General features: G+C 39.6%; 1 protein-coding gene across 1 annotated transcript in view; it reads left to right on the forward strand.

Annotated features, from left to right (window-relative positions):
- Positions 1-14,132, forward strand: part of LOC140994201 (protein diaphanous homolog 3-like) — a 165,945-nt gene that overhangs the window by 97,147 nt on the left and 54,666 nt on the right. The window contains exon 25 of the mRNA XM_073463751.1: positions 4,195-4,330. Within this exon, the coding sequence (XP_073319852.1) occupies positions 4,195-4,330 (136 nt within the window). The remainder of the gene's footprint in view (positions 1-4,194; positions 4,331-14,132) is intronic.

Genomic DNA, 14,132 nt, shown 5'->3' on the forward strand with positions numbered 1-14,132 from the left:
GCTCTTCTTCACTATCTCAAAATCAATGTTCGCACAGTTCACATTATTTTTTGTATTTAGATGATCCTTGCCTTCAATGTTGAATTAAGATTAAGTCTCGCCTGTGCCTAAAATTATTTTTTTAGTTACTCAGTTTATGTCCACACTGACTCCTCTGGTCTTTCTGTGCTGGCTTTGATCATATCAATTTTTGTTTTAACAAAGATGTTTTGATGTCATTCGTTCTTTGGCTGCTCGTTTTCTTGTTGTGTTCTCTTTGTGAAGTTTAAGAGTGATCCTCTCTAAAACAGGCCCACTTGTTGTATTGACCCGTTATTGACTAGACATTGTTTTTCCTGTCTGCTGGCAGCAGTAAAGGGTCCAGTTTTAAATAAGATGTAATTTTGCTTCCACAGACTTCTTCTGTGTTCATGCTATTAAAACCATCTGCCACTTGTTTCTAGCTACGATAGTGACATCACAAATCACTAGGAATGACAATTTCGTCTGATTGGTTGGTCAGTTTGTCTACCAGACTGAAATAACTCAAAAACCTCAGGATGGAGTCATATAAAGTTTTGGACAAACATTCATGGTCCCATGAGGATAAATCCTACTGACTCTGGTGCCCTGACTTTTTATCAAGAGGTACCAAGTTTACATGTTTTCAAATGAAAAACATTCAAGATTATTGGAAGCATTTTAATGAAATTGGCTGCAAGTATTCAAGGTCGCTAGAGGATGTCTCTTAATGACTTAGGTGACTTTTTCTCTAGCACCACCACCAGGTCAAAGTTTTCACATGTTCAATGAAATATCTCAACTGTTGTGATCCCCTGTCTTTTTTATTAAGCACCTTCAGTGAGTTGACTTACAGTGTCCCCCTATCACTTTTTTCTGCTCTGTTACTTCAATGAGAGGGTAGGATCACAGTGTTACATACATGTTTACATCAAGATACAGGTTTAAAACTTATAACATTGTTATGATGTTATGAGTTTTGTTTGTAGTTAGTACCTACATTATGTCTGACAGATTGTTACAGACCTGGGATTTGTATTTACGACAGTGGTGTTGCACTCAGAAACTGTGGGGGGTGCCAAATCACATAAAATAACATTTTCTACATAATGTTGCTTTAATGGCTACATAAATCACCTGCAAAACTAATTACTTTCCCGTCATCCTCAGCTGTACTTGATAATTAGCAAATGTTAGACATGCTATACTCAGAATGTGAATACGTGAAACAGGATGGCGACAAAACATCAGCATGCTAACATCATTGTCAGATAGAGCATGTTTGGCACCACTGTGCCAAAGCATGGTTTCACAAAGCTGCTTACTCCTGTTTAATAAAAGGACATAAAACTTTCAAACAAACTTAGTGTGGCTGTGTTATTATTGGCCTAAATTTGTTAATCTCAAAGTGCAGTTGTCCTTTGCATCATTTGTTTATTGGGCATCTGGTAGTTTTACCTTGTTTTTGTTTACAAAATACAAACTAATCCTCGTTCTTCAAAATATGTGGTTTGTAAATAATCCCGTCATAAAGGACCCTAAATTTCACTTCTGACTAGACCACTGTCTGTATGAAATTGTTTGGGTTGAGGGTAGAGACAGCTCTGTTTGGTTGTTGTCGGTGCAAGTATGTTTACATTCTGTTTTCGTAATTGAATTTGGCTTTTTAATGAGAGAGCTGCTTGATAGTGAAGAGTGGAAGGACTGTCAGAGTTTTGACTAAACTCGTATTAGGCATCCATCACAGCTGTCTGTACTTGTAACCTGGGATCACTTAATTGTTGAAAATGTATTACGTGTCAGCACTCTTGTTCTTCCCTTTTCTTTTTCCTCATTCTCTCTGCCCGTAATTTACCAGATTGGATGCCCATTAAGAATATAGTCATTTGTGAATCAGTGGTTGCCACGAGCAACCGACAGTTTCAATCCATCAAATCAAAGTTAATTTTGTGGAGGACTTGGTTTCATTTAAGAATAGCTTAAAAATAGAGCTCTGAGTAGTTTCGGTGTGTCTCAGTCATTTGGTATTCATCTTCTCCTCTGTGCTTCTTCAGCACTCTCCTCTTTTCCTGCTACAAACCTGCTGAGTGGTACACATCAGTGTCATTAGCTGCTATTGTCTTTTAATGTAAGAAAGTTTGTTGTTTAAAGTATGTCTGCTAAGCTTCCAACAAACAAAAATTTCCTTGTGGTCTGTTTATAAATAAGAAATAGAGGAAGTTGAGCAGCCGTTGGATAGGATATGCTGCACAGTAGGGGTGCTTTTGACTGCTCATATGCAGCCATACTCTGCAGAAGAGAACTCAGGATTAAAGCATTAGCTAAGAGTGGTTGAAGAGTTTAAACCAATTCAAAATTGCATGCTGTTGTACCCTTAATATTAGTGTTTATGTGAGTTGCTGTTTCTCTTTATTTCAAGTTGCTTGTTAATGCTGAATAGACTACACTGATTTGTTTTGAATTCAAGTTGACTATATCATTTCCAACAAGGGTCACTTGTATGCAGACTTAATAAAAGCCTGTCAAAGAGCCTTAATAAGCGACTGCCCCTCTTTATTGTGCTTAGTTTTCTATATACTACACAGTTCCCGTAGTGGGTGTGTGTGTATCCATTCATGTTGGTTTGCCATTATTATTCTTCCACTGACCTGCCTGTCAAGCCTGGCTGTGTGAATCATGCAGGAGGAGAAGAGGCGAGGCAGAGGAGGAGGAGTTGGGTGTTTAATAAAAGCCCAGACTTCCTTGCTTTAAATGACTGGCTATTGATCAGGATGGCAATCATGCTAGCACTCACATATACCCGCCCGTCTCTTGTGTGTGGCATTAGTGAGCTATCGACACCATCGCATGAGTTTAACAGCCCTCTGGCACAGGGATTATAGAGCCTGTGGTTAGTATACCTATAAAATAATTCTTCATAGACGGGCAGAATGGAATTAGTGACAACTTTGTCAAGTTTTTCAAGAAGTTGGCTACTTTGGCAAGAGCAAATTGTTAATAATATTCAAATACATTCCTGTCCCAGGAACTACTAGGAACCAGCAGTTCTTGCTTGCAGTCTCAATAAATGTTGTACAAGCTCTTCCAGCCTCAGCACTTGTATTTGAACAGTGAAATGCCATGCAGTGTTACAAGCTGCAGGCCAATCATTATTGAGCCATCAGAATGTAATCAATTTAGAGAAGGGACTATGGCACAGAAATTAAAACTGGTACTTGGTGATTGGTGATTGGTTCATTTTATGATCAGATAGTTTATGATACCAGAAGTCAGTTAAGTTACAGGTTTTCTAATAATATTTGCACATTGTTAATTTGTGATTGATTGCTACTCTGATTGGAGTTTACCAACAGCATTTCCTGAAAAAAAGTACGGATTGAGTTCTTATTTCTTCATGGAACATAATTTGAGTTGAACTACATTATCCCCTAAAAATAAAAATGGAATTCTGTATACAATATCATAGTATTTGCTATAATGTAATACAATAATATTTTTCTAAAAATGTTAGTCATTCTAATCAGAAGAATCAAATGATAAAAAGAAAATCTAAAGGCACATGATTTTTTGTTTGCACTGGACTTGTGTAGACAGTGTAGAAGTGCAAGACAGTCGGTCCAATCAACGATTGGACTTTTTTTGAAAGTGTAACCATAAACTCATCTTGATCTCCTAATTCAAATCCATGTTCAGGGTTGTCAAGTATATGCAGGAAAGTTGGCTGGTTATTCATAAAAATAATTAAAATCCAGCTGTGGACTTGTAATCTATTAAGATCTGCAGCTTTCTTCATGTCTTTAGGTCATTGTTCCTTCACTCTTGTGACTCTCTGGTGTCTGAAGTCCCTGGTATCAACTTGGTTTTTGTTTTGCAAGACCAGGGCAGCTAGGCACCTAATGACCACCTTACACCAAATAATCGAGATAACGGGAGTGTGCCACACACTCTCATGACTTTATTCCAACACTGGAAATCTGTCTGCAATAATGAAATTGCTTGAAGTTGTTGGGTGTCAAAGGCCGGCTATAGAAGCTTCATCTGACTTAAATGGTGCCTGATAAAGACGTCTGTGGGGTTTGACAGCTGCCTTTGCCTTTGACAGACTGAGTACTACTGTAATTAACCCCACCTAGCAATCTGTCTTGTTCCTCCTTTTTTTTTTATCTTTCTCTCACTTTCTCTCTCCCCCCACAGCAAGCACTGAAGGAGAACCTGAAGCGGAGGGAGTCAGAGGAGAAACAGAGAAGAGCACGGGTGGCAAAGGAAAAGGCGGAGCGTGAAAAGCAGGAGAGACAGCAGAAGAAGAGGAGGTTGCTGGAAGTCAATGCAGGTAGAGACCGTTCAATCTGCTTTGCCTGTCAACTCTTGCATCGTTAAGCCCTTTACAGGGAGCTGTGTGCTAAATCAATCTAGGATCAAATGGTGTAAGAGATCATTCAACGACAATGACTCTCATTTATCAAGTAAACACAAGTTCCATTTTAATGAATTTAGTGGAGACACTCATTTTTTCACAATGCAGTATTTATCTTTTTCTACACAGAAAACAGTTGTGCTTTTATCGAATGATTAATTAAGCACTGCCGCAAATAATGAATACACAAAATTACCCATTCTGTGATGTTCCATTTTTAAAAAAGTCACTCTTCCGCGTAAGCCCTGTTGAAATCATAGTCTTGACTTTTTTTCAAAATTTCTGATCAATTAATCTATCAAATGTAGTTTCCTAGATTTGAAGAGTGTATATTATTTTTATGGCTGGCTCTGACACCATCACAAATAAGGGAATCACACGTTAGGCATTAACTAAATTAAAGGAATTTAATTTAACAACGTAACAAAGGTTGTTTCTTAGAAATGAGTCTGGCAGGACACATGCTGACCGGTTTACCAAGATAATGCAAACCAAATTATACAGAAAATGAAAGCGTACTAAGACGTGGTGCCAGGGAGGAATGTAGCAACAGACTACCAGGATGGAGCGGGTTTTATGCAATTCCTTGATGACCAGCATCACAGCAAGCTCTAGCAGAGGTCCTGAGCCGATCACATTATCAAACTAGACATCAACTGCATGGTAACACTCTCTGTGTCAACATTCACATTTTGTTGCCTTCCGTTGATTTGTGGACAGTTTAACAAGGCAATGTTCTGGACGTGTAGCATTCTGCTAATTTCAACCTTGGTATTAAAAGGGTGATGTTGTGATTATTGATTGGTTATTGATCCGAGTATAGGCATTCACCTCTTGCTCGACCCTTCTTGTGAGGTCAGCGCACAGGGCTGATCCAGAATGGCATTCATCAGAGTTGTAGGTTTTCAGTGTATTGCTGCAAGACACTCTGGCAGGATAAATGGTTGCTAAAATGACCAGTTGAATGGGTTCAAGGAGAGCCTCTGTAACCACAATTCATGGCAGCCATAGTCTGTGTGGGTGATGGTTGAACTTGTAATAACTTGACATCACAATTGATGCCAATACCTTTACGTTAAGTTTTAACATTGCATGTTGAATAGCACATGTCTTGAACTCAGCCACATGCAACAATTTTGGTGCTCAGATGTCATAAAAAATGCATCAAAATGAAGTGTGAATATTCATTCGCCTAAAGAACAAATAAGTTGGCTTGTGCTTAACAACTGTATCCTAACTACTCTTTTCCCCCATTAATCCATTGAGTTTTAAAATATGAATATATTAAGATGATGTGAAAATAAGACCTTCATTCATTTCAATGAATGATTGGCATTGGGGTAAGGGGTTTGCACAGAGTAATCTGGCATAAATCTGCTTCTGTAGTCCAGCAAAAAAGTTGGACCCCGCTCAGTTTTTCAGATGGCAAGCACACAGCCCTGGAATATTACTTTGCCATGTTTCTACTGTTTACCCTGCAGTTGCAACAAAACATGAAATAACTGTCACCATGATACTTTCCAGATATGTAAAACCCTGTAATCATCTCGTATAAATTAGTTTTTGCTGTTGACTAACCCTTTAAAGTCATTGATCTGTGATTCAAAGGGAACTTCCGGAAATTATTTCTTGTCTCACTGGTACCTGAAGCAACATAGCCCCACCAACGTTGTCCAATGTGTTGTTTAGCACGGTTTTGGTCCAAACATTTGCTTACATGTCCTTTTGTCGTATCAGTTACACAGATTTTGGTCTGAGCTTTACATTTTGGCAGTAAGATTAATACTTTTACCCAGAAACCTTAGAGTACTGTTTCTATGTGTTAGTGTTTATCTCCTGTTACTTAGATTGTTTTGATTGTTTATGTAAAGTTTCAAAGAACTTAAGGGACTTGCTCAAGGGCACCTCTGTGGTGGTAATGAGGTAGGCGCAAGCGCATGCATGTCACATTCCCCACCCAGATTTATCTGGCCATGGATTTGAACCAGTGACACAAGCCAGCTTCTCCACTACTGTCTCACATACTATATTGACAGATAGACAAACTATATGTTTTTAAGTTTTATTTTGCATATTGTCAGTAAATGTGAAGGGAGTTTTTGGAATGACCCTTACATATTCAATATGCTGTTTTCGAACACTGTCCACTGCTGTGGCCCTCACAGATAAAGTAGCTAGAATGATATCTCTATTTACCAAGCAGGTTCAGGCATAGCTATGAAGAAGGCAATGTCTACCTTATGCCAGAGCATCTGGTTCCAACTGCCAGTCGGATTTTTTTGTTTTTTCCTTCCCCTTTGGAGCGCTGCTGATGCCAGAAACTTGTTCAACAGTGCAGCCTCCAGACCCATTTCCAATGCCAAAGTCAAGGTTGGCAGAGCAGTTGAGCTTGGCAGTCCCAGCCCTGCACCAGCATCTATAGCTAACATGAGTATGCCAGCCACTGTAGCACTCCTGTAGACATAAGAGTGCAAGTAGAGAACCACCAGGCCAAAGTACTGCTGTGGATGTACTATCTAGCCAAACCAAGGCCTCTCTTGGCTAAAGCATATCACAAACCTCTCCCTTTTCCCTTCACTCTGTTCTTGACATCTCTCAGTTGTCACCATTTGCCACAGAGCCACTGAAATTTTACAGTGCTGAGCTCATCCAAACAAAGGGTAATGTCCAGTCGAAATTAATGAACAGGATTCTGGTGGATTGGTTACGTGCTGTGTGTTAGTCAAGTTGTGTTTACTGTAACTCACACTCTGTCATGCTGTGGTTATCTGAAAATATCAGCAACAAAGTTGGACTACTAGTGACAGGCCAGTGTTGAATGGGTTGTTGTGTTTTTTTATTAGGGAGGCTTGTGGCTGCCTCATGCTTTGGGGATGCTTCACTGCGTAGGGCCCTAGATAGCTTGGAAGGTAGAAGGTAAAATTTATGCAGTAGAATTTGGGGAAATCCTTAAAAAATAAAATCTTTGCTGCATTCTTTAAGAGAACTGTAACTTGGGTCCAGGGTGGCCCAATCAGAATCCAAACCACAATCAAATCAAGAATTTGTGGCAGGACTTGAAAATTGGTGTTAACTCACAGATGCCATGCAACTAGACAGAGCCTGTGCAGTTTTGTAAGACAGAATGGGGGGGAAATTGGCAAATGACAATGACCTATCCACATAGAATCAGTGATGTAAGTGCTGCCTTGGGGTGAATTCGTATGTAGATCTGATTGTTTTCACTTTGACATTCAAATAGTTTTTTCTCTTTATTGGTGTCAAAGAAAGGTAATTACACAACCAATATTTGTCCCAGTGTTGTAAACCAATAAAAGGGACTTTTTAGTAGTTTTTATTGGCACTGTCCTGATTCTCTGTAATGATTCATGCGTGTTTTGTTTGTAACTCGTCCAGATTGACAGCTTGGACTTCTTTCCCGCATGCTTGTGTGCTGAGTTGTGTTTCACTTTAAACTTTACTATTTCAAAAAAAGAAGTTCAGTAATAAGAAAATCATGAGAATAAACTTCAGCCAAATTTTGTCAGAAAGGCTTATACAAATATGCCTAGAGCTTGAAATTTATTTAGATACGCTCAAATTAAGATAAAGCTGAAGGCAAACTCAGTGACATCCCCAAGAAGTGATGTTTTTGGCAATGTATGACATACACGCGCACATGCACACATACAGATACACATACATAGACACAGATTGTTGGGATGAAATGAATATGTGATACAGATTTGGCATTGTGCTGCCAACCCAGGACAGGATTTATTCACTCTCTCTCTCACACAGTCTCTCACTCTGTCTGTCTCTCAGCCTATTTATTAACTAAAGAGCTTTCTCTTTGTTTGTCAGGGAGGATTGTCCTCAATGGAGATTTTCTGTGTAATCATCTGATTATCCATCAATTCTCTAAAAAGCCCCAGAGAGGCTGCATTTCCACATTATGCTGAAGGGCACAGCAATGAGAGACAGGGGAAGGAAGGGGGAGGGTTTCCTGGAGGAAATGATCAAAATGGATTTTAGCTTCTTTGCCTGCTACAGGTATCTGTATTTAGTTTAGTTCTAGCTTTGCCTACTTGTGTATTCCAGAAACGTGAGGTCCTCCCAGATTCCTTCTCATTTTCCTCTGTCTCTGTTACGTGCCACAGACTGGGCTTCTACCTACTCTATAATATGCAGCCTGGTTTCGTCATTCGCACTGTGTGTTCTGGCAGTCTGAGAGAGCGAGAGCATCAGCTTGCATGCATTTGCATAGAGCCCTATGGAGATTGAAATTCAGATTGAATAGGTGTTTTTTCCTCCTCCTCTAGCTGTGCCTGGCTTGTGTATGACAAATCTGTTGCATTAACTCCCAGGGTAGGCCGGGAGCGGGAATGTTTGTGGAGCGACAAATTACACATCAGAGCTTTATTTAACATTCCCTACATGGCTACAAGCGATGAACTATTAAGACGTCAAATAGAAGAACAGCTAGAGATGCAACCCTGCATGCAAAGATGCTAAAAACATAGGAGGGGCGTAAGAAAGAGAGAAAGAAAGCAGGTTGGAGCATATGTTCTAATGAGATAATTCTTAGATAGCGTAGGCAGAGTAAAGCTGTCTGTATCATGTAGTAGTATCATTATGGTGCTTATATAGTTAGTTTACATTTTATACTATTTTGAAAGTTGAGAATATATTTGTGATAGCATTGGAGTCTGCGAGAACCTAGTGAGGGTGACATTGGCCTGTGTTGCTGTGGGCAACAAGACGAGCAATGTCCTAATGTCCACTGACTCATGGTCTGTTTTGTTCCATTAGGTGTGGATGTGTTGGACCAACATTAAGCCAGTTTATTGTTAAAAAACTCCACACTAGATTTTGAAAGGGATCAAAAGCATGTCTGCACTGACCTTTGTTTATGTCGAACCCAGCTGTGTTGTTGTGTGGTACTTAAGTGCCACAGTGCATCAGTTCTGCACAGGCTGTACAAAAAGCATGGTGCCCCCACTAGTTGGTAGTGCAAGCCAGATTATTTGTGTGGGTGCAGTTACTCTTTAAACTGCCAGTTAGGCTGGGCAGATTAATAGCTGTTAATATACATTTACAAACATCAGGCTGATAATTTATCAGTCAGATATATATCATGCATCCCTAGTTGTCATGGCTAACATGTAAGCAAACCATTGCCTGTTTACACCTACAACAGACAGGCAGAAATATCTGAGAACATAACTTTAAGAAATGTAACTGTATCTACATTTTGTGATCACCAATATTCAAAATGAATTTCACAGAGCTTATATCAGTTGACGTAAATTCCAAATGGCTTCCGTTATATATTAGTATAGCCAACATTTTTGGATGTTTGCTTACTATAGAGGGATGTACAGAAGGTACACAAATGCACATGTGGCAATACTCAGCAGTTATGGTGGACTGGTTAGGTTCTCTTGGATTAACTCAGATTACTGTTTTTTTTCCCTTTCCTTTACAGGGCCATTTGCCCGTAAACAATTTCTATTTGAAATCCATTTTACTTCCTCTATTTTTCCTTTAACAGTTTAATTCCCAACCTTTTCTGCCTGTGACTTCTTAAGCAATATTTTCTTGTCACCCTTCATCATAGAGTGCATGGCCATAAATTGTGATTTTGTCAAAGTGGCTGACTTTGAATAATTTCTGGAGGCCTAGAGAGGTAAAACTACACTACTATATCACAAAGAAAACGGCTAACTTGATATGGCTTTTGATTTCAAGGTCAAGATTCAATTAGATTTGTATTAGATTTGATTTTTTACTATCACTTCTGGATTTGTAAAGATCAACAGATCATTGGTTTTATGCCCTGATAACTGATTTACATTTTCAGATATGGCGAATATGCCCTCTGGCAATATTGGCTCTGTTCAGTTCAGTTCTTAGTAGACCATCTTCCCAAACAAATAAAAAATGGATCCCTGAAAAAGAAAAGATTTAAAATCACAACCCCTCTAATGGGCAAATTAACATTTTATTGGGTTTCTCTATGAATATATGGATTTGTCACAGGATTTATCTTTTTTATGTTAGTGTGTGGTCCTTGGCTAAGGTGCCACTGGGAACACAGGATAGCAAAGACTGATTCTCTTTTTTAGTATTACTATTATTATCGTTAAACCCTTCAAGGTTGATCAACAGTGACCTATTACAATATTTATAGGCTGGTTGTGATACTGTCTGTCATTTGTGCATCCCTGTTCATCATCCGGTGAATGGCTTGGCTGCTCAAAGTATCAGTAAAGTGCAACTGAAGGTATTCAATAGAGAGAGAGAGAGAGAGAGAGAGAGAGAGAGAGAGAGAGAGGGGACTGACTAGCCTTATTGCACCATTGCTTTTTAAGTGTCCAGGGGAACATAGTGGTCGGCCTGCATTCATTGTACTCAGGCATGTGATTTTCTCTCCTTAGCTTTTCCATCCCAGCCCAATTGACCCTATTTCTTGCCTTTCTCTGGCCCACCTCTGCTTCAACCAGGTTATTGTCCTGATGATAAGTGCCACATCCTGTTGAGTGAAGTGGCGGGAGGCATTAGTTAGTGTCTGAAGAGAGGGTAGACATCTACGCACAGATGGACCACATGTCCAGACAATGGAAAATGCCAGTCTGAACAGGCTCTGATTAAATAGATGGTGATTGAAGTTTCACTACAGACAGGAGGGTAACTATAGCCTTTCCCCAGAGTTGGAGGTTCAGCTTTGTCTTGATTCCACTCCCAGAGTTTATTCTTCTGTTTTGTGGTTGAGTAAACACCTTTCTGCTTTTACCCTTAGTTGATCTAAGTTGTACACATCTATATTTGTCCATTCAACCACATATTTTCATACATTTGTTTCCAAACAAAGAGGACAGTCAATCTACACATGGCACAGTAGAGCTCATTGGGCTCAGTTCCTGCTTTCTTTCACTACTAAACGTGAGACTTAGAGCTTACTGTAGAGCCGCCATGAAATCTTACTATTCTTTAAATAGACATCAGTAAGGCCTAGACTGGCTTGTGAGAGTGTCTTCATTTTTTTGGTGAAATTTAATGCAAAAAGTCTCACGCATTGCACACCTGTCATGAGAGCTCTGATTCCAGATTCAGCAGAATAGAAATAGGCAGGCGAATTGTGCACATCAAAGCACCAATCAGTAGCTCTACTGCCAAAGCAGGGATACCACCCTTCACTGCCCCGTTCCTCTCAATAATCTTTGTTCTCTCACCACATCCTCCTCACCACCACCTTTCACAAGCTGAATGACTGTTTCAAACCCATTTCACAGCTACTAGCTTGACTAATATTCCTGTGCCATGTGTTTTTCCTCCATTGCTATCCATGTGACATGTCTGTGATCACTCTCTCTCTCTCTCTCTCTCTAAGTTTATGAGCATGTGGGTGTGAGTATATAAATATGTGTTATGATTTTCGGTGTTAGACTGTCTGAAAGTACTTCTTGTCTACATTCTATAAAGCGGTTTTCTGTCACGGCCTGTCTGAGTTACTTCTAATTGATGTGTAAAATTGGACTGTTTTTGCTCCCATATATTCCTGAGGCGGGAGATCTGAGTGGGTTTCTTTTTCCTTGCCTCCTGAGGCACACAAACTGTTTCATGTTCTTGTGGGTTGGAGTCAAACGGAGTACTACACATGAAGGAACACACTTCAGGTTGCAATAGATTGATCTGCTCCTTTTTGCTTGTTTTCTGTGTTATCTCTATTTTTGTGTATATGTCTGTGTGTGTTGAGGGGAGTGTAACGCTTGCTCCCTGTGATGAATTGCCACAGCAGTGGAGACAAATTTGGACGTCGAGGAACGTTGGTTTTTGCTCAGATATTCCTCCTGTCTCTCTACTTTGCACAATGATGAAGAACTGGGCACATATCAACCAGGAGGAGGAGTGCAACTGTTGCAAATGAAAAGCACAACAAATGCACACATTGAAGCTGGCAGGCAAGGAAGTGGGACATGATATACCCATTGCGTGTGCATGTGTGTGTTTGTAGTCGCAGCTTGGTATGGGGGTTGGGCACAACCACAACCCACCACCCTGGGGACCCTCTGCCCTCAATACAGGAGCTTCGGTTTAAAAGAGGGTTTGCTGTAAAAGAACCATGTACCATGAGCTGATTGACAGCTGCAAGTTTGCAGAAACCCAACTATGGTGCTGCATGGTACTGTATGCAAGACAGAAGATAAGTAGTAGAGATTATAGGCATTTCAAAGAGGTGACAAGCTACAGAGACCAAAGCCCCTTTTACACAGAAATTCCGCAATAGTGCGACAACTAAGGCTCACCTCTTCAGTGTGTGTATGTGAATGTGTCCTGGTCCACATTGAAGGAACGCTTATTAAACTTACGTCCTCTACGTAGTGGAAGTATATAGTCATTCCCACCACCCGTATTAAAGTGCAAAATTTTGGATTCTTGTGGATGGAGTATACACGAAACACACAGTCTGATTTCCATTTGAGTGGCCCTGCACCAAGGTCTTTGCAAGGTCTTCTTGGTCTTTGAATTTCTGGCAGAGTAGTCACGGGAAGTATATCGCAACCTCCCGCTGGTTAGAAAAAAAATGGTCTTTGCAAATGGAAATTATGTACACATTTATTTGCATTTACTGGGGAGTGCGATCAGATCACAAGTGGCTGATCTATATGCATGTGGAGACGCATTCTCTTTTTTTCATTAACTTTCTTTATTGGAAGCAATTTCACAGGCAAAAAACATAACAATGCAATGTGGCAGAGACGACTTCCATTCTGACCATTTTTCCTTTATCTTTTTATCCCTCCCACATAGAATATCCCTTAATGTCACATTAACAATACAGAACACATACAATAAATACATACGCAAAGCAAAAAAAAATAATAAAAAAAATAAGTAAATAAATACATAAATGTACTGGCCACCAATTTTGCCTCTGCTCATCAAAATAGCAAAAATGTAAATGCCCGTTTTTGGTTTAATTGGTGCTTGTTCATAGTTTAACAAAAGTAGAGCCCCATGGGTTAACATAAGATGTGATGAACCTTTGACCCAGTCGAGGGCCTGATAGCACCACAAAGTCCAGTCTAAGCAGCAGGACTTTTTTTCCCCTGTGTTTTATTGCACCACAGGTAGTTCAAATGAATTGGACAGAGCTAGAAAGCACACACAACCTTTATCAGAGCAGTATTTTTTAAAAAATGTTTTTCTCCCTCCTTTGTTCTCAAAACAGACAAAATGAAACCCGTCCACAGAAGCACGGTTTTTAATAAAAAAAACAAAAACAAATCTTCAAACTAAATGAAAATGCATAACCACAGTAAAACGTGCTTCCAAGAGCATGCCAAATCAACAGATGCAGTACAACCCTAACACCAAGCCAAGTTGGCCAACCAGATACCTGACAAAAAGCTCTTCTTGGTAGTTAACCTGCAACTAGAAGTCAAACCTGGTCTTGTCTAAAAGTGCCAATGTTGGCAGAGAGATTTATGTCATGGGAGTATTGGACTATTTTTTAGTCCAATACTCCAATACTTATTTTTTAGTTTTTTAAAAATCTTCACCCTGGAAGCGGTTTTCAAAAAAGTCAGTTTTCAGTGTCATTAAACGTGTGTGGACAAAAGGCAAAAATGCATATAAAAGGATTATGATCATGAATACTCCTTACTTTGGCTGGAAAACAGTAGTAGACTTATTACTCAATATGTAAATTGTGACAGCAAATTAAAAATCTCAG

Source organism: Pagrus major, chromosome 4, assembly GCF_040436345.1.
Source record: "Pagrus major chromosome 4, Pma_NU_1.0".
Lineage (NCBI taxonomy): Eukaryota > Metazoa > Chordata > Actinopteri > Spariformes > Sparidae > Pagrus > Pagrus major.